This window comes from Drosophila guanche, unplaced genomic scaffold, assembly GCF_900245975.1.
Source record: "Drosophila guanche unplaced genomic scaffold, DGUA_6, whole genome shotgun sequence".
Classification (NCBI taxonomy): domain Eukaryota; kingdom Metazoa; phylum Arthropoda; class Insecta; order Diptera; family Drosophilidae; genus Drosophila; species Drosophila guanche.
The window spans coordinates 12,307,915-12,331,321 of record NW_022995744.1 but is presented as its reverse complement, the minus strand read 5'-3'; the positions used below and the strand labels follow the sequence as shown (position 1 = coordinate 12,331,321).

Genomic DNA, 23,407 nt, shown 5'->3' with positions numbered 1-23,407 from the left:
CGCGCACGGAATGGGAATGGGAATGGATGGTGGGAGAGAGAGAGAGAGAGACCCCAACGGAGATTCTTTTTTAGCGAGAAATTTTCCAACACATTTGGCAAGCAAGCCAGCAAGTACAGTGGGGGGACAGAGACAGGGACAGGGACAGGGCACAGGGGCCAACTGGGGGAATCGGTTTGTTTTTGGCCAGTTTCTGTGCCAGTACGCGCCCTTTTTGGCCAGAGTCATTTTCATTTCGTTTTCATTTTGCCTTCGCTGTTTGCTGAAGAGCAAGCAATTCCTCCTCCCCCCCACCTGCTGTTGTCCTTGTGCAAATAATTTCACTGATAAAGGATTTTCAACGCATCTTATGCCCGCTGTTTGCACTTTTTGCAATATGTTTGCCGGCAGTTTGTTTTTGTTCACGCTGTCCGGACTGCCGGGCACTCCACACAAATATATCTATAGAATATCAGAGCTGTATCAGAGCAGAGAGAGAGAGAGAGAGAGAGAGAGAGAGGCAGTAGGAGTCGGCGGATGCGCCTGTAAGTAGTTTACGCGCATTTAAAAAGATGGAAAAGCTGTACGAAAAATGAAGAAAAACATTGCCAAGGAGAAGAGAAAAGGGAAGGCACAGAAGCAGCAGCAGCAGCAGCAGGAGGAGCAGGAAAAATCTGGGGAAGACAAAGGAGCCAAGGGACCCAGGCCCAAGACCAGCAGCAGCAGCAGAACCCAAGACAAGGAAATTAATGTTGCGCAGGCTAGCGGAACGTGCCACAACAGCAACACAAACAGCATAAAAAGCTGCTGCTGCTGCTGCTGCTGCTGCTGCTGATTCTTTTGTTGCAGCCACCTTACGTTGCACTTGTTTGGCAGTTGTTGCAACTGTGGGGCAAGAGCACTGGGCATTGTTTGCTTATTTCACAGCCAAAATGAAAACTCGAAATCAACTCGTGCATTTCTAATGCGAATTTATATGTTTTTTTGTTTGTTGGTACCACACCCCGAGCCACCCTCTGGGAGTTTCCATCAAACTCTGGAGCAAACTGCTTTCTGACATGTCCTGCTTGTAAAAATGTTTCTTGGCTCCTTTATTGAAATGAGCCAGAATGTACACAATGTAAGCAGCCAGTCGGTGGTCGAGGGTCGGGTAGGTGCAGACACCCCCCAAGCGAATCGCAATTCCAATCTGTATCTGCATCTGTATCTGAATCCTGGATACTTTTACGTATCTCAATCCCTGCTCAGCCGCTGCTTTCTTTATTTTGCTTCTTCGCTTTGCCCTTTGCGTTGCGCAGAGTCTGCTGCTGCTGCCGAATGGAGTCTGGAGTCAGTTTGTCAGCTTGTCAGCACATTGCTGGGTGTGGGTCGGGTCGGTGTGCTGCTCCTCCTTCATGGCTCCCTGCTTTTGTTACTCATTTATTTTGATTTGTTTACCATTGCGATTTATATTTCTTCGTCTCGCTCAGCAGAATAGCTCAAAGGAGGAGAGCACAGATGCACAGACAGACAGACAGACAGAAAGACAGACAGACAGGGAAAAGCGATGGCTAGCAGGAGCAATAAAATTAAGCTCGGATTTATTGACCCATTTCAGTTTGACTTTGCTGCCACTTCGTGTAACCCTCTGCACAACGACAACAGCAGAGCATGGGCTCCTGCTTTTACTCCCAATTTGTGCTGCTGGTGGTGCTCCTGCTCCTCCTTTGGATCGCAACTAAATTAAAATGTTTTTACTAATCCCGACAAGTTACACTTTTAATTACTTTTTCTTCTCAAATGACCAAAGCCGCATTTGGCCAGCAATGGCATCCTGCAGGGATACAACAGGACATACATACAGCACCTCTCAGCCAGCGCCTGCACTTTCATCTTTATTTCCATTTTACTTACATCTTGCCTTTGCATTGATTTCACATTTTAAACAAGATTCCTGATTGAAAGCTGCCACAGCAGGAAGCAAGTCTAATGCCTGCCTCTGCTCCGCAATTACATGTTCAACGTTGTTCAAACAGCAAGCTATTTCTGCTGTGTGGCTGTTGTGGCTGTTGTTTTCTTTGTTCGATAAGTTTTTCTCTTAAAAATATTTAGCACATCTTTGTGCGAAGCTTTCTGCCCCTTCAAACTATAGATAGAGGGATAGTATTTGCTTTTGGCTTTTGTTTTTCCCAGCAACATTTTCACTTGATGTAAATTTGTTTGTTTTTATTTGGGATTTGCTCGATATCTGGGCAAGCGAGACAATTAGATAAGTAAAGGAAGGCCGCCCGCCGCTCGCCGCTCGCCGCTCGCTCCGCCTGTTGTCAAATTTCAGGTTTCATTTGTTGGCACAAAACAGGATTACGACGATAAGCGGGCGGGTACAACTACAAAAGGCGTTAATTAAATATTTTTGCACAAAGAGACAAGTCGACAGCCAATTACAATAGTGGGAGAGATGGATAAAGATAGAGAGAGAGAGAGAGAGAGAGAGAGAGGGTGGGTGGGTGGGTGGAGAGGTAGCAACTATTCTTCCAGCAGCGACAATGCCAATGTAAGTCTCAACAAAAATCTCATTAAGTGGAAATCGCAGAGAAAGAGAGCAACCAACGGCAGGAATAGCGCTGCAAAAAAGGGGACCAAAAAGGGTGTTTGTGTTGTAGATGAAAGCCGAGTTACCTTTTTAGCCCACAGAGAGAGACAGAGAGAGAGAAGGCTACACTGACAGAGAAGGAGAACAGAAGTAGATTCTACTGAGATTCCGTTTGCACAGTCTTTTGGGGGAGCAACTCTTCATTCAGTTCATTAAAACCCGCAAATCTGTGCACCTTGCCATAGCAACAATGCACACGGCAAGGGTATCCATCTTTCTACTCCTCGTCTTCCTGTTGTTGCTCCATTTGTCGCTGTTTTGCATACTGTTTCGGCAGGCAGCTAATGCGATTAGCAAATCGAAGTGTTGTCGATTGAAATTCAAGTGGCTCTAGCAATTAATTCATTTCATTGTTGGCTAAGCAGCTGCTACAGCTCCTGCTGTTGCTGTCTTTTTGGCTTCCTTCCGCTCTTCGTGTTGCTGCTGCTGCTGCTGCTGCTGCTGCTGCTGATGATGATGTGCCATTTTGTGGGCGGTAGACATTCGAGTCGCAATGGGGTTCAGAGTGCACTGAGTGAGCAGGAGCTCGAATCGCTCCACGTTGATGACACTCGTTAACATAAAACGCAAAAGGTGGCCGCAACCCATAAAACCAGCTCACTTTTCACACTCATTAAAAGGCTGCCTGATGCCTGATGATAATGATGAGGATAGGGGCGCTTCAAGGACAGTACTCCGTACTCTGTGTCCCTGTGCGAGTCCAAAAAATCCTATCTCTGGGCTCGACCCTGACGCTGACGTCGGCAGCGGCAGCGGCACTCAAATTTCAGCGACAGCAGTAAACCCTTTTCGCAGCCGCCTCCAAAGAACATTTAACTCTAATCTATTATCTTAATTCCAACACAAATTGTTTGCCACACTGAGACAGAGACTGAGACTGAGACTGAGACACAGGCTACAGCCACATCCTCGCCCTTGTCCCCGTGCCTCGTGCTTGTGGCACGTCTTAACCCGGGCTAACGAAAATAAAAGCCCATTTACAAGCGCCGCTGACTTGTGCCAGGGTCTCCAGTCTCAGTTCCAGTCAAGGACTCGAGCTTGGCTGGCAATTCAAATGCCAAAGACAAGGAGCCGCGCGGGCGGCACCCGCTGAAAAGCAAAGCTTATCGGCCGCAACGTAAATCACCCAATTTACCATAAATAAAGATACGTACATATTGTCAGCTGAGAGAGGGGAGGGATGGGGGATGGCTGTTGGCAGAGGCAGAGGCAGCAATTGGTGGCCACAAGCAGCAACCAAAGGAGTTGCCACAGCAAAACAAAACAAAACAAAACAAAACAAAAACACCTTATCGGAGCGGCGGGGGCTAAAGCACATCTTTAAGTGGCTGTCAACGTGGGGCATGCCACCAGAAGAGAGGAAGGGGCATGGATAGTGCCATTTTTCGGTGGGGCTGGCACATAAATCTGCATCGAAGTGAAACGATTTAGTGGCAAGTGCTGGATGAATAAATAGCTAAACATTCGATTCGATAGGTGGAATGGAATGGCCCCAATTATGCATAAATATTTAACCAACAAAACGCCAGGGAACATAAATTCTAGCTGTAGCCAAAAGACAGCCAAAAGACAGCCAAAAGACAGCTGGAAAGGGCAGCACTGATGGGCATGGCACGCAGCCTGGGGTGTGGGCGGGGTCTGCTGCTATTGCTACCATGATCAGGCCGGTCTCTCTGGCTCCGTCTCTGGTCCTGTCTTAGATTTACTTTACAAACAGCAACATTTTGCTAGCTGCGACACGCCACTCACCAGTCTCACCATCTACTCCTTTGCAGGCACAGCCACGACAGCGGCAACAGCAATGGCAACCCAAAAGACGACAGCAGCAAATCGCGATTATGACGATGATGACGAGCACAACGACAAGGATGAGAGCAACGACAAGAGCCACAGCAGCAGCAGCAGCAGCAGCATCCACACCAACAACGACAACGACAACGACATTAATGGCCATGGGTTGGAGGAGGACAAGAACGAAGGGGAGAAGAAGGTGGCAAGGCAGAAGGATACGGCCAGGCCTGCGGCAAGTCAAAAGCGTGCAGCACAAACGACACAATCGCGAAATCCCATCAGACGGGCGCACAGCGAACGGCATTTGTCGGCCGCGCCCATCACAGCCGCCACCGTCGCTCCCCCCGCCGCCGTCAGGAACTCCAGCTCAAGCTTCAGCTCCATTTCGAAGACGACGCCGCCGCTGCCTCGCTGCTCCGTGTCCTCAGTGAGTGGGCCACAGAATGTCATTTTAAATTTTAAGGACACAATGGCGCTGCGCACAAAAAGCAACCGCAGCGACTCGAGAGATTTATTTCAAAGGCGTCCAACAGAGCCGCCACCACCGCCGCCACCCAAGGGGCCACTGGCGGAGACCGCAAAAGGATTAGAGCTGCCGCCACAAGGAATCAATAAGTCAGCCGCGACTCCGTCTGACTCTCAGGCTAAGGCTAAGGCTGAGACTTTGACTTTGACTTTGACTCCAATTCCGACATCGACTCCGGCACAGCCACGCCAGCAGCAGCAGCAGCGGACTGTGGTGCGTGTGGCGCCCTACCAGCAGAGCGGAGAGGGAGCCCATGAAGTGCATCGCTTGAAAATCTCCCACAGCGAGGACGATGATACGGATTTGGGTGTGCAGCTGCGTCGCAGGCCCAGCACCAGGCTGCAACTCTCCGCGGAGGAGGAGGCAACACCCAAGAAGACATCGATACTGATTAGCGGCGATGATTGCTACTCCACGATGAACCTGAGCGCCGATGCGGCACAGCCGCTGTACCAGTCCTCGGTGGTGGTCAACAGCAACAGCAACAGCCAGGCGGTCAGCACGGGCGGTGTGTGCATCAATGTGAGCAGCGCCGAGGAGGAGGAGCAGCAGCTGAATCACCTCAACACGCTGCGCACCCAGCAGATGCTGGGGGGAACGGGCACAGGTCTGGGCATTGCCATCATCCCCATACGCAGCAGCGAGATCAACCTGCAGCGTTCCGTGTCGTGCATCTCCTCCACGTCGAGCAGCTCCACGTCCAGCAGCGGCAGCTCCAGCGGCCGGGGACGCACGCTCATCCGACTCGACTACGACAGAGAGAGGGGCACGGGTGCGGGCACCAGCACGACGCCTATTAATACGCCGCCGGCAATTAGTTCAACGCCAGCTACGCCACCGCCGCTGGCATCGGCCAGCGATAGCTCGAGTCCGACGGCCAGTCCCTTGGTGCAGCACGAGACGGAGCTGCTGAAGATCCTGCGGAATCCGGTGGAGGCAGTGAAGCGCAACCTCGTGCCGCATGTGTGCGGACTGCGCTCTGGAAGTGCCAGCGACACCGCCGGACGCACCAAGAAGATGCAGGATGCCGTGACAACAATTGTGCCCAGGAGCAGTCCGAAGGAGGGCAGCTTTATCGCCAAGTTGCTGCAGGATCCAATGCTGGGGCAGGTGGCCGAGGGCCTCGAAACGGAGACGGTGGCCGAGCTGATTGAGAACTCGCTGCAGCGGCTGCAGCAGGCACGCCAGGCCATCGACATGAGCGGCACCAAAGACCACGACGACATGAGTCGCCTGATCAGCGCCTCGCTGCAGCGGATACGCGTGGAGCGGACAACCAAAGAGGAGGATCGCCTCTCCAATCGGGGCAGCATTGGCTCAGCCAACAGCTTCGCCTCCGCGCACAATTACGAGCTGTTTGACTTTGCCGGCGGCAATGATTCTGACTGCTATCAGAGCTGCTCCAGCGTGCTGACAGCTTCCGGGATAATCGAGGAGGAGCCGCAACCACCCGAAGTGGAGGCTGAACCCGAGCTGGATGCCGCGACACGCGCCAAGTTCTATCAGCTGCTCGTGGATGCCACGCTGGCCGAGATCGAACACTCAACGCACACAGAGACAGAGGTGGAGGAGTCGGAACATCACTACGAGTCCATTCGACTCAATGGCGATCCCATTTACGAGGAGATCAACGAGAAGCCACCGCCACTGCCGCTCTCCGCACCGCCCCTGAACGATGCCGAGCTGGAAAAGAAGGCAGCCCGCTCCATCTTCGAGGGCGCCTCCAAGTACGACATTCTCTCGTACCTGGTGGACGCCAAGGAGCGGGGGCTGGCGCGCGAGGAGAGCTTCGACTACAGCAACAATCCGAAGATCATCGAGGAGGAGGCCACGGACACGCTCGGCGAGCTGGAGAAGCGTGTCGAGGATCGGGACAGTGGACAGAGCAACATGAACTCGTTGTCGCCGCCACCGCAAAGCTTCATCTGTGGGGGCGGAGGCAAGTGTGGCAGCGATGTGGAGCGGCAGGACTCGGGTGTGGGTTCAGAGACGAGCAAGTCCTCGCGCAGCAAGTACCAGGCCACGCCCACCGTGTTGCATCTTTGCGAGGACTGCGACGGAGCGGTGGAGATGCAGGTGGGCGAGTCGGGAGTGCTCTATGCGCCGCTCGTGTGCCGCAAGTGCGGCAAGAAGCGGGTGGAGCGCAAGGAGATCATCACGGAGATTGTGGAGACGGAGGAGAAGTACGGCCGCGACCTGCAGATCATACTCGAGGAATTCTGCCACCCAATGCTGGTGGCCGGCCTGCTCACCCAGGAGCAGCTCTCCGCAATCTTCCTCAACACGGAAGATCTGCTCGAGAACAACCAAACGCTGGCGGAGCGTATGCGCGATGCTCTGGACATGTCCCTGGAGCAGGGAGACGATGATCTGCTCACGGTTAACATTGGACGCATCTTTCTGGACTTTACGCAGATGTTGCACGCCTTCGAGAGTTACTGTGTGCGGCAAGCGGGCGCTAGCCTGCTTCTGGCCAATCTCGAGAAGGAAAAGGAATTGTTGCGCATCTTCCTGAAGGTCTCGCAGATGGAGAATGCCGTGCTGCGGCGCATGAACCTCAACTCGTTTCTGATGGTGAGTGCTCGCTCTTTGTATTCATGGCCAAATGGCCAAATGACCAAAACCCTAATCGATTCTCAATCCCTCGTCCAACAGGTGCCCGTCCAGCGCGTGACCAAGTATCCCCTGCTGCTGGCGCGTCTCTACAAGGTGACGCCCTCGCAAATCGACGGACGTGAGCTGCTGAAGCAGGCCCAGGAGAAAATTGAGCTGCACCTGAACCACATCAACCAGGAGGCCAAGGATGTGCCCACCAAGCTCTGGCGCCGCATCAGCTCCTCCAGCCCCAACCGGCGTGCCTCCTGCGAAATTGATATGATAAACATCAAGCTGCGCAAAATGGCCATCGATGTGCTCGAGTGGAATCACGATGAGGTGCGCTTCGCCATGGAGGGCAAGCTGCTCTACACACAGCCAACGGACAGCAACTGGAAGAAGGCGCGCACCATCAAGCTGACGCCGGTCAATGCTCTGCTCGTGACCAATGGCAAGGTGCGTCCCACAGAAGCTTTTGATTAGCGCCACCCTGCCATCGTGGGGCTGTTTTTTCTTGTTCCCCTTCTGCGGGTCACGTTTGACAGGCGACAAGAGGCGAGCAGCTGCCGCCCGCCTGGCATTTGACATGAAGGAGCTGGCGGGGCAATTAGCGAGCGGCACTTGCACATTCCCATTTCCATTCCCATTCCCATTTTTCGTGCAATATCAAATCGAAGGGAGAGCTGTCGGAGCTGCCTGCCATGGCAACACTTTTCCGTGCGATAAAAGATTTCAACAAATCAGTGCTGAAGCCGACGCAGGAGCCGCCCGGCACACCCATTGAACCGAAACCGCAGCCAAGCCTAGCCGGCAGCTTCCTCGAGCTCTCGTTTTCGTTTTCTCTCATTCGTTTTTCGCTTCTAATGAAAAGTGCTTATCCCAGCAACAATCTCTCTCTCTCTCTCTTTGATGGCGTTTCTGCCAGTTCTGCCTAAAAACAAAAGCATTTTAACACCAGAACAAATCAGACAGAGAGTGGGCGAAGTATGAGCCGTAGGAGGAGAGGTGACACCAGCAGCATCCGGCTGGGCTTCCTGTGTGCTTCCCCAATGGGAGATCTAGGGACGTAATCGACATGGACGCAGTGCGTATGTCACATGTTTTGTTGAGTTTTTTTTCTGTGTCTGTCTGTGTCCTGCTCTAAATTTCTGGCCAGCTTTTATCCCCGCTGCGCCTCCGACAATTGCTCAATTCTACAACGGTCAACATTTCGTTTCGTTCCATATTTTGTTTCCCTCATTTTTTTTGTCTGATTTGAGATTCCTGGCTGCTGCTGCTGCTGCCACTTCCACTGCTTCCTGCGGCAGTTGCTTGGGCTTGACACGCTTTGTGCGCTTTGCCAGCCGCTTATCTGGGGAGAGCAAAACTCTACTTGCCCGTCTCCCACTCCCACTGATATTTCAGCTGTAATTTTGTTTAGTTTCGCTTTACACAATTTTCTGTATATTTTTTTTTGCTTTGTATTTTTTGATTCAATTTTTTTGTATTTCTTTTTCATTGTTGCTGCTGCTGCTGCTGCTGCTGGGATGCCTTTTCCCTCTTCGATGACAACTACAACTACTACTGCGAAAAAAAAAAAACAACAACAGCCAAGTGCCAATTATAGGGCGGAGAAGGCCATGTCGGATAAACTGAATTTCCCGAAGCACACGGGCATACGGGAGGCCTCGCTGCTGCTGGTGAAGGAGAAATGTGGACGCTACACGCTGATCCGTGAGCCTCTGTATCTGGACAGATGTGTGGTGTGCAGCGAAGCGGATTGGGATGATTATTTCGAAGTGCAGGAAATTTCATCGAAGGACACATTCATATTCAAAGTGAGTAGTAGGATAGTTCCTGTCTGCCTGCCCATATCTAGTACACGACTACTAGTGCCGGTCCCGTTGCCGGCTCTTTGTTTTCCACTTCAACTGGCCATGGATAGATAGATAGATAGATAGATAGATGGCCCGGATTGGTCTGTACTCTGTGTTGCTCCGTTTTAGTCTGTGTTTCTCTCTCGTCCGTGTCCTTGTCCGTGTCCGTGTCCGTGTCCGTGTGCCTCTGCCAGTTGAGTTGGCTTTTGAATTAGTAAGCGTTTGCCTTTTGACTGCACAACGCCAATGTTTGGGCTTCGTTAGTTTCGTTCTGCCGTTTGCCAGCTTAGTATTGGATTTCGGCCCGGAATATCCGATTCGAGTGGTGGCAAAAATGCTCCAGTCTCCTGGTCTCTGTGGTTAATAGAGCAGCAACAGAACGATTAACCGACAAACAATATGGAAATATAGCCAGCCAAAAGCAGAGCTCCAAGCTAGGGCGAAATGGCTCGTTCGCTCCTGCGGGAATGTAATAAAAATCACTCACAGAAAACTCATTCGCACACACGCACACCCGTGTAACCTTTTACCTTCGAACAGAACAAATTCTGATGCTGATTTTCTTATCTGCGTGGAGAGGAACGAAGCTGTGGCCCATACAATGAAGAGTTTACCTGCTTTGTGTCCTCCTGCTGCTGCTGCTGTTTAGTAAAAGCAAAGTAATTTCAATAACAGACAAAAGCACAAGAAGCGTATGCAAAAATCCATTTCGAATATCTTCTTGTCCAATGGTTGTAGGAGGCCACAGCCCACAGCCAGCCAGCCAACAAGATTTTAGACATGCAAATGTTCGTGATTCAAACGGGGCTAAGCCCCAGTCCTGAGATCCGTGTCCCTTGTCCGTGAGTCCTGAGTTCTTTGGCTGCTGCTGTAGCTGTAGCCTGGCCCCGCGGGCGGCCCTTTCAAGCGCGCTCAGGCGGCGCACGTAGAGAGCAGAGCGGCTGCCAAAATGAATGACATTTATTGAAATACGTTATATATAAAGAATGGAACGCACAGAAGCGCAACAAAATGTGTGCGTGAAAGGGCAAGGATACAGGATACGGGAAACAGGAGATGCTCCAAGGCTTGACGTAGGCCCGTTGGCGCATAAATTGAAACGTTTAGTTCCGGCCAACTGAACAGCTGACAGACAGAAAGCACACACACACACACACACACACATGCTCTACACACTACTCAACACCGAGGTGGAGCGGCTGTCAAAATGACAACCACGAAGGGGGGGGGAGGAGCCAGAGCGTGCTCTCCGGCGCCCAGTCAATCAAAAATACGCCTAACGGATTTACACTCTCTCTTTTTTGTTTTGTTTTTTGTTTCGAGCAGGCCGAGGATGGTGTGAGGACCAAGCAGTGGTACACACAGCTGCAGTACCATGCCCAAGGCATGGGGGCGTGGCGCAAGCGAAGGAATGCCCTGGCCAACATCATGATCAATGGGATGCTGGCACGCAGCTAGCACAGGAGACCGACCGACGGACGGACGAGTGATGGATAAACAGATAACAATAACAGATAACAAACAATAACTACAAGTGAAACACAATTGGTTATGCATTTAATAATGTATTTATGCGCTATTAACCAAGCAAGCAATTTCGCAATTATCATTTAAGTGAGCAACAATTTACATCTATAATAATATCTATAAACCTATGCATATATGTATATCTACATGCACACATCCACACCATCACCAATACCAATATCCTAAATACAATGCAATAAAATAGAATACATTAATTAAACACTTGAAATTGCATAATAATAATCGAGATTCCCCAGCTGGCTGGCTGCCCATTGCTTTCACCTGGCCCCAGGTCTCCGGCAGTCTTCGGCCTGCCACATATAAATCTTGTGGCGCTGTATTATTTTTAAATTTGCCCCAAAGCAAAGATTTATGTGCCAAGGAGAAATCGCGCACGGCGCACGCACGCACGTCTACGTCTACGGTTTTTGGAAAGGAGAGCTGCTAAATCACAGAGCCTCCTGCCCAGCCGTAAATATTTGCGGAATATAAAATACACACTGCATATATATGAACGAGTTGATTAAACCATTTTAAATCCCCAGAACTCTTATTTGGTCAACAATAAAAACTCTCTGGTGGGCAAGAGTGGTGGCCCTGGCCCTGGCTCTAGGTTTGGGTTCTTGGCTTTATTGTTGTTGTTGTTGTTGTTGTTGCTTTAATTACACAAACACTGAGAACTGAGCAGATTATTATGGTTAAACACGAAACGGTAATTGTTATAGCCAGCAATTGCTGCGACAATTGTAATGGGCAAAACACACAAATAAATACGAGTCAGAGTCAGAGTCCGAGTCCGAGTAGGATTTGGAGTGGAGTGGAGTGTGTGTTGTGTTTGCCCAGGAGTTAGGGCTCTTCCTGTTTGGTTTAAAGCAATTGCCATATAATTGTGGTTTCTATATCTAAACCCGGGCAGCATTTTACTTATGGATTTCACATAGCTTTGGGTCTACCCCAAAGAGTTCTCCATTGGCTGTTGGCTGTTTATTGGTTTATGGTTTCTTTGGTAGTGCCTAGCGCGAGATTCAGTTTTGTATGATGATAGTGTTGTACCTTCTGGCACTGTGTCCTTTTGTTTTCTTTGTGGCACACACACACATGTAGACCTGTAGAAGGAGCAGGACTTCGAACAGTTTTGAAATTAGTTTTGGTTGCGGCAATGTGAAAATAATTCAACGACTTGCCTGCGGCGCCTCAAAGCTTTTGATGGCGGCTTCCGTTGTAAATTATACTAATACGCCACGTAAACAAGTTCCAAAGCCTTTAAAGCTGGCCCAAGCCTGCCTGCCACCAGGGTTGCTTGCACAGGCAGCGACAGCAAGGAATAGGGAAAATTGAAAAAAGCCCTGGCAAAGGCAACAAACGAGAGGAAAAATATTGTAGCAGAAAGGCAGAGGCAGAGGCAACTGCATGCTGAGCGCAATTATGCTGGACAAACATTTACCAGTCAGGCAGTCAGCAGTTACCTTTACGTTACCCACTGCCAGCAGGATGAGGAAGGAGCTTCAGCTAAGACTTGGAGGTCGGTACTTAGCATGCACCTTGGCACACACACCAGGACTACCCCTCTCCCTCTCTCTCTCTCTCGCTCTGTGTGGAGTCTACTGATGGCACTACTTTCGGTGTATACTTCGATGCTTGCCAAACACAGACTGCGAGTACTGAGAGAACCCCAGCGCTGGAGACGTTGACTAGGTCGTGAACGTGTTATAACAATAGGGTGTCACGCTGGAGCTGGTGCCTGGTGCCTGGGAAATGTCAGCCGAGGATGCGACTAGCTAGTCGCTGACTAACACTAACGAGCAGTTAAACAAGCTTAAGATTTGCCGACGCAAATAAAAACAAGAGTCAAGGTAGGGGAGGCAAAAGATGTCTCCCTGCAGCCACCACAAACAGTTTCCCCCCTTGCCCACGTCCCTGTGGCATGAGGCATGTGGCATGTGGCACGGGGGGGCATTGTTGGCAAGCGGAAGTAGGGATCGGCGTGCAATAACATAACCAAGGCACGTAGCACAAACACGGTACATTATATTGTATAAGCAGACTTCATTACGGTATTTAAACAGGAATATCCACAAATTCTGACATGCCGAATGTGCGGCATGCACCGCACCATGGGGCAGGCAGGCAGAGAGAGAGAGTGAGTCACAACCCCCTTTGCAAAATAGTTTCACTGATGGAATGTTTTTGCGTGGCTGCCCTGGTTTATGTCCCGGCTGAATAAATATTCAATATTATTGTTCGACGCTTTGGCCTTGGTCCATTAAGTGTTTAATAACCAGTGAGCCGCGCCCTGCGGCACTCGCTCTCGATAGTTTTCGATATCAAGTTAAAATGGGAGCCCACACAAGTATCAATATTATTGGAAAACTTGAGGCAAGCCGAGCAATTTTCGCAGCGAAACTTTTGCATTTCACCCATGGTGCTCGAGGGCGCATCAGCCCAGTCAACCCACACACAAACACGGGGAGAGAGTGGGCTGGAGATACCCACATCAAAAGTCAAATTGTGAGCGCAGTCGAGCCAAAGTCGAAGTTGAACTATCTGAGGGGGGGGCAGCGTGTGTCTGCGAGCGCCTTGTAAAAAATGCATCACGTACTGAGAAGGTTGGCGTCTGCCGCCTGCTGCCTGATTCCTGGCAATGTGATTAGACCCCAAGCGCCGAGTGCGAGTGCACACAAACTTTTCCGCCAACCGCCGCCACCGCAAGGGGAAATCCACAAAACTGACAAGATGCTGCCTGCCAGGGAAAGAGGGAGAACTCAGCGGTGAGCGGTGAGCGGTGGAGAGCGACCGACTGACAGCACAAGTGCGGCATGTGCGCAGCCCCCGGGCCAAAAACTACAACTGGGCAATAAAAATGTGTCGCCTGGCCAATAAATGCAGGCGAGTGGCTTACCAAAGCCAAAGAAGCCATCTCGGAAAACACCGTCACCGAGCACCGAACTCAGCGTGGAAAAACTAACCGAAAAAGCATTTTCATTTCCGTATTTAAAATGCCGCAAAACTTGCTGCAAGCGAACACCCCCCAAAAAAAAACAAAAAACCCCAGAAAGAGGAGCGGAGAGCGGAGAGCGGAAACAATGGAAAAACAGGTGACACCACAGGTTGACTCGAGGCGACTCCAGGCTGCAGCAACGGTCGCTGGCAAACAGATTTGAAGTAATAAAAAATTGAAATTAAAAGTTCCACTTCAGTTGGCCACTTGGCTGGCTCTGTGGGCAAGGCAAATGGCGACACACTTTTCACACGAAAATGGCTCGTTAAAATTATGAGCAAACCGGCAGTTTGAGGACACCGAAACGGGCATCGGAAGAGAGAGAGAGAGAGAGAGAGAGAGAGAGTATGAGTATCTTTCTGTGGGTAAGTGATTCTGTATAGCCCGGGAATTTGTTTCAAAATAATTGATGCCAGCTCTAAATAGTTATGATATCATTTTGAAGAGCTTTTCGTTAGCATAATTTTCGTTTACTTAAGCAGCTTGGAGTCGGTTTCCTTTTGAGATCTTGGACTCTGCATCACTGATTTGGGGGTGGGTTTCCCCAGTCTCTGCCACCCAGCTGCCACTGTTTTTGTCCCTTCTCCGGCTCCTCTTTTTCGGTATCCTCTGCAGTTGGCTGCTCATTGAGGTCAATGGGCAGGCATTTCATTTCCATAATTTTCATTATTCCGCGTTTAGTGCAAATCAAACAGATTGTTGTACAGCAGCAACAACAAGAACGAATGAAAAGAATGCAAAATTTTAATTGTTTCGCGTCCTTGGTGTCAATTGCGAGTGTGTGTGTGTGTGTGTGTGTGTGTGGGTGGCTCCTCTGTGCTTGTGTCTAATCAAAATTGCTGTGCACACACATTCAGCATATTTCACACATCGTAGCAAAAGAGAGAGAGACAGAGAGAGAGAGAGAGAGAGCGAAGGAGTGCTCATAAGAATAATGTGCGACACGTTCGAGCATAAACCGAATTAAGTGTACGCCGCATTTTGCCAGAGCTAGCCAGAGCCAGAGCCAGGCAGCGGCAAAAGTCAGGCAGCCAGAGTCCGCAGTGGACGCGAGCATAGCCGCAAAAACCAGCCACACACCCGCACTCGTCCGTCCGTCCGTCCGTCCGTCCGTCCTTCCACACATATACATAAACACACTTACAGCCAAGTCGCATCTTTATGCGTTGTAGCCTGTGCCCCAAAGTGGCAAGCAAACACAAACCCCCCTCAGTGGCCACTCCTTATGCAGCATGTGCTAAATATGTATGAAAACCAAAGGAAAGATTAAAAAAAAGGAGAACAAAAGGGGAACAAAAAAGGAGAGGAGAATGTGGCAGAAAGTTTGGGCACCGCGTGGAAAGGCCAGGCCAACGTCTAAGTGAATTTGCCATAGTCAAATTTTGGTGCGGCTGCCTTGGCATTGCCTTAGGTCAGGCACGGAACGGAATCCACTCTGCCACTCTGCCACTCCATTCGGTATCCTGTGGCACAAGTGCGATTGTAAGGGTGCGGGCTGCGTGCGAGCTGCATGAAATTTGCATTAATTTGCGTGGCCTGCTCATTCAAACAATTTAACTCAGGCACACACAATAAAACCCAATGCCGAATTATTAAAAATTTCAAATAAATCACAATTTTGACCAACTTGCAGCATGTGGCAGTGTGGGTGGCAAAGGCATCCAGAGAGACATGAGAGACACGAGGCACAAGGCACGGCAGCAGATGCCGGTGAACGTCGTTGCCGTTTTCTGTCCCGAAACTCCAACTTCCGACCGAGTTCAGTGTGTCAAGCGTCTTCGGGTGTGCGCCTAAGAGAATTCTGCTGAGCAAAGAGCGCGCTTGAGCAGTGAGAAAGCACTCGGCAGAGTTAAAGAGCAACTTGAACGCAGTTATGAGTGCTCTTGCGAGTGAGGAGTGGGTGACAACAGCGCCATTTCAGCATGCAGCGGATAAAAGGGGAAAGCTGCAACGAGGTGAATTCGAAAGCTTAGCGGAAAAAAGCAGCACGGAAAAGGTACAAATAGTATGTAGAGAAAGCCAAGTAGATGTGGATGTGGAGTAAGACTTGAATATGTAGAGACAGAGTGGAAAGTTCATGTCAAATTAGAAATCAATTTCGGTATAACAAACGTGTTTAGATGACAAAAATCACCATAAAAATGCAGCTAAAATTTACTTTAATATGTGTCACCATGGTATAAACTACATACCTAAAGCACTTCGTACTTGCTCGGCCTTCATTATTGGCATTCAATTAAGATGCTGACCCTCCCTCTCGCACATTTGCTTGTTTCTGGCCTACAGCGAGACGCTGCTGCTGCTGCTGCTGCTAAGTTGTTTGCTTAGCTGGCGAAAGACTTTAAACTTGAGGGAATTTGCATACATTAGGGGTGCGCTTTGGGATGTTTTGTTATGTTGCTGGCAAAAGGCAATTCAAATCCTTTTACTTCCGCTTTAGGCAGCAACGTATCCGTGGGTTGGGGGCAGGGACAGATGTGGCTGATAGCTGGATTCCCGTTCACACTACCAAAAAATGCTCCATCCCCCCCCATCGTTCCCTCTGTGTATTTAACGGTGAGGCGTGCGTAGCGTATAAAGAAAAATATGATTACATATTGTATGGAATGGAATGGAAAAGGGTTGACACTTTTTGCCCGCCGTGTGCCGCAAAGGCAGAGCAGAGCCGCAACCACTTTGAGGCAATCAGCGCCGGTTCCCAGACATCGCACAAACAACAACAGCAGTGGCAGGGAAAACAGCCGATGGGGCAGAAACAACAACAGACTCTGAGCCGAAATGGCGGCATTCAATTTTTAATATTTGCCTTGCAAATTTTCTATAAAATGCATTTGCAGTCTACACCCGATGACTACACCGTAGAGTACACCACTTTCCCCTCTGGGTTTGGGTTTGGGGATGGTCATTCATTGCCACGGATGGGAGCCGACAACGATGACAGCCACACTATCGGGCAGGAGCAGAATCAGCAGCAGCAGCCAGGAGTGCCAGTGGGAGTGCCAGTGGGAGTGGGAGTGGGAGTAGGAGGAGAACCCAAAACTGACAACAGGAAGCAGCCAGCAGCCAGCAGCCAGTGTCGGGGAAAAGTGGGGAAAGTGAATGGAGCATGGCAATGTCAACACATGGAAATGGCAAGGACAGCGGCAACCAAAAAAAAAAAAAAACAGGGAGGAATAGGTAGGAACAACTATAAAAGCGGAATGCAATATTGCCAACGAAAACTACTACGTGGCAGGCAGAGGAGCAGCACTCCCAGTTGGACTTGGCGGAGGGAGAGATTGCAGGCTGGCTGGCAGTCTGGAGCTGGACCTGGGGCGGAAGCAATAAATTGGTTAGGTAAAAAGCTTGTCGCAAACGCAGACAGCGGTAAAAAGCGGCACGCGAGACCGAGACCGGTACCGAGACCGAGACCGAGACAGGGCCGTAATTTGTGCCAGGCCCAGGACAAGGAGTTCCTGTTGGAGATAGCGGCTAGGAGACGGGCAGCCTAAGGATGGTTTGTTTGCCCATGAGGTTGCAAATGAATACTAAATGGCAAAAGCAATGGCACAAATGGCATAATTGTCAGTCGCAAACTTCAAGCGGAAATCATTTTGTGGCACACAGGAAGTTCGTAGGAAGTCTCGTCTGAGTGGGATCCGAAAGGGCCTGCCTCTATTGTGCAACTCGAACACATTTTCTAGCATAAACTTTAACATTGAGTAACTAGTTGTAAGTCCTCGATCAATCGTGATGCACCTTTTTGATGGCCACACTGGTTATCTCTGCCTCTTTGAGCTCCTCGTCGGTGGTCTTGTTGTAGATGTGCTTCAAGTACAGATTGAAATAGTCAGTATAGTTCATCGGAGTGGAGATGCGATGCTTGCGGACCGGCAGACGTGGCGACAGGGACAACATGCTGGCCCACTGGCCATCGCACAGATCATCGTAGCGCAGCAGGCCCACCTCATGGCCACCCAAGTCGCCGGGGCCGCGACACATGGGCTGCTGTCCGTCCCAGAGCTTCAGCACGAATTCGCGTATCCAGCGGGCCAGGTAGAGGGCACGACAGTCGCAGTGCCACGGATTCTTGTCCAACTTGACGGCCACCAGCTTGTCCAGTCCATGCAGCGACCCGGTGGGCAGGAACATCAGCTTATTGGAATCAATTCGACTGGCGGAAGAGGGAGGAAAGGATTTGCGTTAAACTTTCGATGCGTGCATCAGGAAATGGAGGAAAACTCACAGCTTTTCCAGCTGGGTGAGCGGCTCAAAGGCCCTGGCATCAAAGTACTTGAGAACATTGTTGTTCAGCATGAGAATCTTCAGGCTGCTGAGTCCCTGGAAATCATCCTCCTCCAGGGTGGTCAGATTGTTGGAGAAGAGCGTCAGCCGGGTGAGGGCGCTGACATGCAGGAAGAGGTCTGCCGGGATGCTGGACATTGAGTTCTGGCCGAGGAGCAGCTCATTCAGATGTTTCAGTCCCACAAATGCCTGACCATCGATCTATGTAAACAGCTTAGGATTGATTCTTTGCTCCAAGAGGGGTAAGAAAACTCGTTACATGACTTATCCGGTTCATTGTTAGATCCAAGGTCACCAGATTGACGAGATTATTGAAGATAGTGGCCGAAATCGATGAGATGCGATTGTTGTGCAGCATCAGAATGCGCAGGCTCGTCAAGCCCGCAAAGAAATCGTCGTCTATCCTGGCTGTGGATGCACAAATAACATTAGACAATGGGCTAATGGGTAAACTCTGATTGGGTTCACCGATTTGATTCCAGCCAAAGTCGAGGGTTTTCAACTTGTTCAAGGAGCGCACACTGCCGGAGCCAAGCTTTTCGATCTTGTTGCGTGACATGTCCAGCTCCTCGAGCTCCAGTTGGTCGCGCAGCAGATTGGGGGGAAAGTTCTTTATTTGATTGCCGCACATGTTGATCACAGTGAGTCGTTGGGCGTGGAAGAAGATCGTTTCGGGCAGCAAACCAATCGCGTTCTTGCTCAGGTCGAGAATGTTCAGGTTGCGCAGCTTCCAAAAGGTGCGCGGATCAATGTCCTCCAGTTGGTTGTTCTGAATGCGACTAGAAGAGGGAGAGATAGAGATCGGGAATGGCCGCAGAGATGCACTTACAGATGCAGCAGGCTATCCAGATCCTGAAACAAGTCAAAGGGTAAAAAGTCGAGCACATTGTTCGAGATGTCCAACTCCTTCAGCAGCGTCAACCCACGGAAGGTGTCCTTGTGCAGCGTGGAGAGAATATTACGAGAGAGATCACTGGTGAGCAAAGGGTCTTTATTTATCTGAATCTCCAATCATTCAAAATGCTACTTACATGGACACCATATTCATGGGAATAACCTGGGTGACCGGCACCGACTTGAGGTTCGTGTTCCAGCAGGTGAAACTCTTGGTGTCCGGATTGCAGCGACACACGCCGGAGGTGCAGTGATTCCACTCGATCTGGCTGCCGCTGGACAGATGCCAGATGGGCTGCTCCACGGATCGCAGACGACTCTCGATCTGACGCACCCGCTTCACCAGGTCAAAGTTTGCCAGGTGCGTCATGGCGTTCACCTCGTCGCTGCTGGCATCGCCATTGCCACCATGGACTTCCTTCTTCGGCTTGGACGGCTGCTGGTCTCTGGCCGCAGACTGTGTGCCATTCGGCATCGAGTTGATGAGCATCAGGAGCTGGGAGACAATGCCCAGCGACTCGCAGGCATTCAGCGTGCAGTTCCGAGTGTCCGAGGAGATCAGCGGCAGCAAGTACCGCTGCCGGAACTCATCGAGGCTCTGGGTGGGCAGATCCCTGCCCTGCGGCTGACCGGACCGCACTCCAGCCGTGCACAGCAACAGGATGATGCTCCAGGATGATACTTCCAGGACTGCCAGCGACATGGCGTTCGCGGTTTCTCGCAACATTGTGAGTCGAGTGCACCGATTGCCAGCCCTATTTATAGTCCATTTCGCTCGTAATTTGAATAATTTACGATAATTTCCATTCACAGCAATTACCTTAAGTAGTCCAGAACCCCGCATGGGGGGCCACTGAGCTGCAGCGTATCTTACGGTCGCTGAAGCTGCACCGGATAGAATATTACGGCGGACCCGACAATCCCCGAGCCGGCAAGAAACCGAAAGTCTCAGCGTGAAGCAATTATCCATGTTTGAGCGCGGAACCCACCCATCACTGGAGGCATCTGGAATCAGCCGCCAGAATGCAAATGCCAGCTGATGCATTCGCAGAGAAGATTATCGTCGGGGATTGTTGCCTCTCATTCACTGGTTGTGTGTGATTGATTGTGATTGCGTTTTGCTAGTCCTGCGGGTTTCCATTAATGACATGATTTTTCTCTTGCAGATAATTAAAGGCGACTAAAGCAAGTTTCTCCAACGAAGACCCAACCATTCGGCGACTTGGGGAATCTCTTTTGATCGATTGACAATTTTTACGAATTTATTCTGGAGAAATCATTGGCCAGCAGGGCCAGGCCATGGTAAGTGTGTGTTAATAGACCCTGAATCTCATTTTATCTCCCATTTTAATGTCTGCAATTCCCGTTCATACTTTTATGCATATCGGCCAACATTCATGAACATCTCACCCAGGCGAGGGGGACATCAAGGACGATGTACACAGGACTCCTGTATCCCCGCTGATCTGAAGTACACATCGAACTACCCTTAAAAAATATAATTAAAAATGTATGTGTAAAAAGGCAAGTTCTGACAGGAAAAGAAATGGTATTAAATAAAGATAGAAATATGTATTTAAAAACCACGGCATACTTTTGGGGGTGGCGTATTAAATAAAATCTCACTATTCTTTTGGGGGTCTTGATGCAAAACAAATATAGTGTGGCATACTTTTAGGGTGATCAATTAAAGTTGCTTAAAAATGGTTGATCCTTGTGGTCCTTGAGGTCCTTCGTGGATTCAAACGATTCACGAGACTCTTCCGCTCACAAGGACATGCATCACGTCCTGGTCGGATGTGAAATGGCCATAATATAAAAATTATATCCTTAGTCCTTGATGTCCTTGATCCCAATTGGATTGAAAACGATCAGGATTTTTGTCCTGATTACGAATGGTATGGCATTCCTGTATGGCATGTCCTGATCGGTCAACGAGTGGCCAGGATATTGCAAACGGGCATCCTTAAAAGACAACAATTTGTAGTGACTTGAGATTTAAAAAAAACCGCCCAGTTTCAGAGCAGCCAGCTCTTGATAGGATGAGGAAACATAAAACCAGCTACCTGCTGCTGATTTATGTTCGCCTAGTACTCGGTCCGAAAATTGCCACTCAAGCCAAGCAATTTCAACCAAAAAATCAAACAACGAGCACAGTGGCGCCCCAACCGTTAGCGGGCAATTCTAGAACTACTATATTTTAGTTCCGGCCGTGGCCGTCATGATCGAGGGGGCGCCACTGGTTTTTGTCTTCCACAACTGTTGAAATTGCATCGATCAATTGGCAATTTTCGGACCAAGTACTAGGCGAACATAAATCAGCAGTAGGTAGCTGGTTTTATGTTTCTTCATCCTATCAAGAGCTGGCTGCTCTGAAACTGGTTTTTTTAAATCTCAAAATGTAATTGTTCTACATCTTGGCCATTTGTTGCCCGATCAGGACGTGCGGCACGTTTTCGTAATCAGGACGACTATCCTGATCCTTCTGCATCATTTTGGCATCAAGGACATCAAGGACTAAGGATATAATTTTTATAGTATGGTCATTTCACATCCGACCAGGACGTGATGCATGTCCGTGTGAGCGGAAGAGTCTCGTGAAACGTTTGACACCACGAAGGACCTCAAGGACCACAAGGATCAACCATTTTTAAGCCATTTTAATTGGTCACCCTGAAAGTATGCCACGGTTTTTATGGTAAACAAAATAAATCGTGTTTTTGAGTTAATTTTATTATAATAAAATAAGCTAGGTGCTAGTTCTATATTTAATTAGATTAATGTGTGTATTCTACTACCAGTGACAAAATTTCCCTTTTTAAAACTACAACAGATGGTGCTAGTACATAGTCCTTTCTCGAAAAAAAGAACACTGTTCCCAGTATGAAAAGTCCTTTTGGCCAAAAACAACATATAGATGACGCTGAAGTAAAAGTCCTTTCTCGAAAAAGCCAACAGATGCCGCTGCAGTTGGCGTCCTTTTACGAAAAATACAACAGATGCAGCCACAGTAGAGTCCTTCACGATGCCACTCCCTCATACGGATTATTTGTCCTTTCATTCTCCTAAGAGATCAAAATTCATCGCCTAGTGTCCCGGTATCAGCTCATCGTCCTTTTGAAACAACCGAATGGGCTTGACGCTGAACTGTTTCGCAATGGCCTTGTACTTTCGCAACAGGCCTTTGTGGTATGGCAAAGCACCCAACTTCTCCACAAGGTGCATGTGGCGCATCTCCAGCTCCCCTGGCAGTTGGACAGGGTTCGCCACGTTGACAGGGCAGCTGTTCTGGATGCACTCGTTGAAGTCATCGAGTCGCTCCATAAAGTCAGGGGTAAAAAAGTCCGGATCGATTGCGAAAAAGATGTGGCCCAGGTTGGGGCATTTGCCACTTGCATTCGACCTCCAGGATGGAATCTGCGTGGAGAAGTTGGCTCCAGATAGAACCCCGCACAGCAGATCAATCATGGCGGCCAGGCAGTAGCCCTTGTGTGCACCAGCAGAGGCTAGGCGCGGGTTACGCATGGCCAGCGTGGGAAAGCTCGTGGAATAGCCACTCTCATCCGCCGCCCAGCTGTGCGGAATATATTCGTTTTTGGTGACGGCCCATTCAATGGAGCCAATGTCCTTCATACTGGCGGCCATGTCTAGCATAAAATACGAGTCCCGTCCCCTGACGCCAAAGGCCAGGCAGTTGGCCCCAATGCTGGACACCTTCGAGCGCGGCGGCACCATCATCGGAGCCCCATTGGACATAACTAGTCCCGCATAGCCGTGGTCGAGCGCCTGTAGAGCGTACCAGCTGGCAATTCCAAAGTGATTCGACTGATTGGCCACCACAAAGCCGACGCCAGATTTTTTCGCCTTCTCCACAGCCAGGTCCATGCAGAATTTGCCCACAATGACGCCCAGGGCACCGTTACCATTCACATGAGCACTGGCCATGGTCTCACGGATGATCTCTGGCTCAGCGTCCATATCGGCGCGACGATGGTGCAGGTCGTTCAGGTAGAGATCGAGCTGGTTGAGGCCGCTGCCATATATGCCCCGATAGTCGGCGGCCACTAGGAATTCGCTGACGCAGCGCAGCTTCGATTCGGGCACGCCAATCCGCTTCAAGCAGTCCCGAACAAAGCGACGCACCTCCTCCAAATGCACCAGAGAGTAATCATCCAACTTGGGATACATCATCGGCATGCGGAACGCACTCATGCGCCTTCGTTGTTGTCGTTGTCCCAGCAATTGTGCTGACCGGCGCAGCCAGAACATTGTTTTTGTTGATTTTATGTATGTATTGGATATAGAATTTTACGAGTACTAAGGGG

General features: G+C 49.9%; 3 protein-coding genes and 1 long non-coding RNA gene across 8 annotated transcripts in view; 2 read left to right on the top strand and 2 right to left on the bottom strand.

Moving 5' to 3' along the window:
- The window catches only part of LOC117579054 (mucin-5AC), a 43,635-nt gene extending 32,509 nt beyond the window's left edge, over positions 1–11,126 (top strand). The window contains exons 5-8 of one of the 3 annotated variants that reach the window (XM_034264753.1): positions 4,387–7,502; positions 7,584–7,979; positions 9,113–9,340; positions 10,706–11,126. In XM_034264753.1, the coding sequence (XP_034120644.1) occupies positions 4,387–7,502; positions 7,584–7,979; positions 9,113–9,340; positions 10,706–10,837 (3,872 nt within the window). In that variant the 3' untranslated portion in view covers positions 10,838–11,126. The remainder of the gene's footprint in view (positions 1–4,386; positions 7,503–7,583; positions 7,980–9,112; positions 9,341–10,705) is intronic. The other 2 variants (XM_034264755.1, XM_034264754.1) reach the window with 2 other exon arrangements.
- A 6,410-nt stretch (positions 11,127–17,536) lies between these two features.
- On the bottom strand, positions 17,537–19,829 carry LOC117579818 (platelet glycoprotein V). Of its 2 annotated transcripts, XM_034265911.1 has the most exons (7): positions 19,220–19,829; positions 19,018–19,161; positions 18,657–18,967; positions 18,448–18,596; positions 18,130–18,389; positions 17,775–18,057; positions 17,537–17,711 (listed from the first exon to the last, which is right to left on the bottom strand). In XM_034265911.1, exons 1-7 carry the CDS (start codon positions 19,807–19,809, stop codon positions 17,628–17,630), a joined length of 1,821 nt encoding a protein of 606 aa, XP_034121802.1. In that variant the 5' UTR covers positions 19,810–19,829; the 3' UTR covers positions 17,537–17,627. The 2 variants fall into 2 exon arrangements, with proteins under 2 accessions (XP_034121802.1, XP_034121801.1); XM_034265910.1 differs by having other exon boundaries at positions 17,537–18,057.
- LOC117579820 lies at positions 19,669–20,462 on the top strand. Its single transcript, XR_004573520.1, has 3 exons — positions 19,669–19,810; positions 19,896–20,172; positions 20,249–20,462. It is a non-coding gene; the product is annotated as an uncharacterized LOC117579820 (long non-coding RNA).
- Positions 20,463–21,868: 1,406 nt separating this feature from the next.
- On the bottom strand, positions 21,869–23,383 carry LOC117579813 (uncharacterized oxidoreductase YjmC). 2 transcript variants are annotated; one of them, XM_034265903.1, is made up of 2 exons: positions 22,187–23,383; positions 21,869–22,148 (listed from the first exon to the last, which is right to left on the bottom strand). In XM_034265903.1, the coding sequence occupies exons 1-2, from the start codon at positions 23,349–23,351 to the stop codon at positions 21,922–21,924; spliced, it is 1,392 nt and encodes a 463-aa protein (XP_034121794.1). In that variant the 5' UTR covers positions 23,352–23,383; the 3' UTR covers positions 21,869–21,921. The 2 variants fall into 2 exon arrangements, with proteins under 2 accessions (XP_034121794.1, XP_034121795.1); XM_034265904.1 differs by having other exon boundaries at positions 22,035–23,383.
- Positions 23,384–23,407: the final 24 nt, after the last annotated feature.

Excerpts from the sequence above, each read along its gene's own strand:
- LOC117579818 (XM_034265910.1), bottom strand. The coding sequence starts at position 19,809 with ATGTTGCGAGAAACCGCGAACGCCATGTCGCTGGCAGTCCTGGAAGTA. Across the intron at positions 18,390-18,447 it reads CAATGAACCGGATAAGTCAT|ATCGATGGTCAGGCATTTGT; the intron begins GTAACGAGTTTT and ends CTGTTTACATAG. Across the intron at positions 18,058-18,129 it reads CTCACCCAGCTGGAAAAGCT|TCGAATTGATTCCAATAAGC; the intron begins GTGAGTTTTCCT and ends CTCTTCCGCCAG.
- LOC117579813 (XM_034265903.1), bottom strand. The coding sequence starts at position 23,351 with ATGTTCTGGCTGCGCCGGTCAGCACAATTGCTGGGACAACGACAACAA. Across the intron at positions 22,149-22,186 it reads GTTTCAAAAGGACGATGAGC|GGAGAATGAAAGGACAAATA; the intron begins TGATACCGGGAC and ends TTTGATCTCTTA.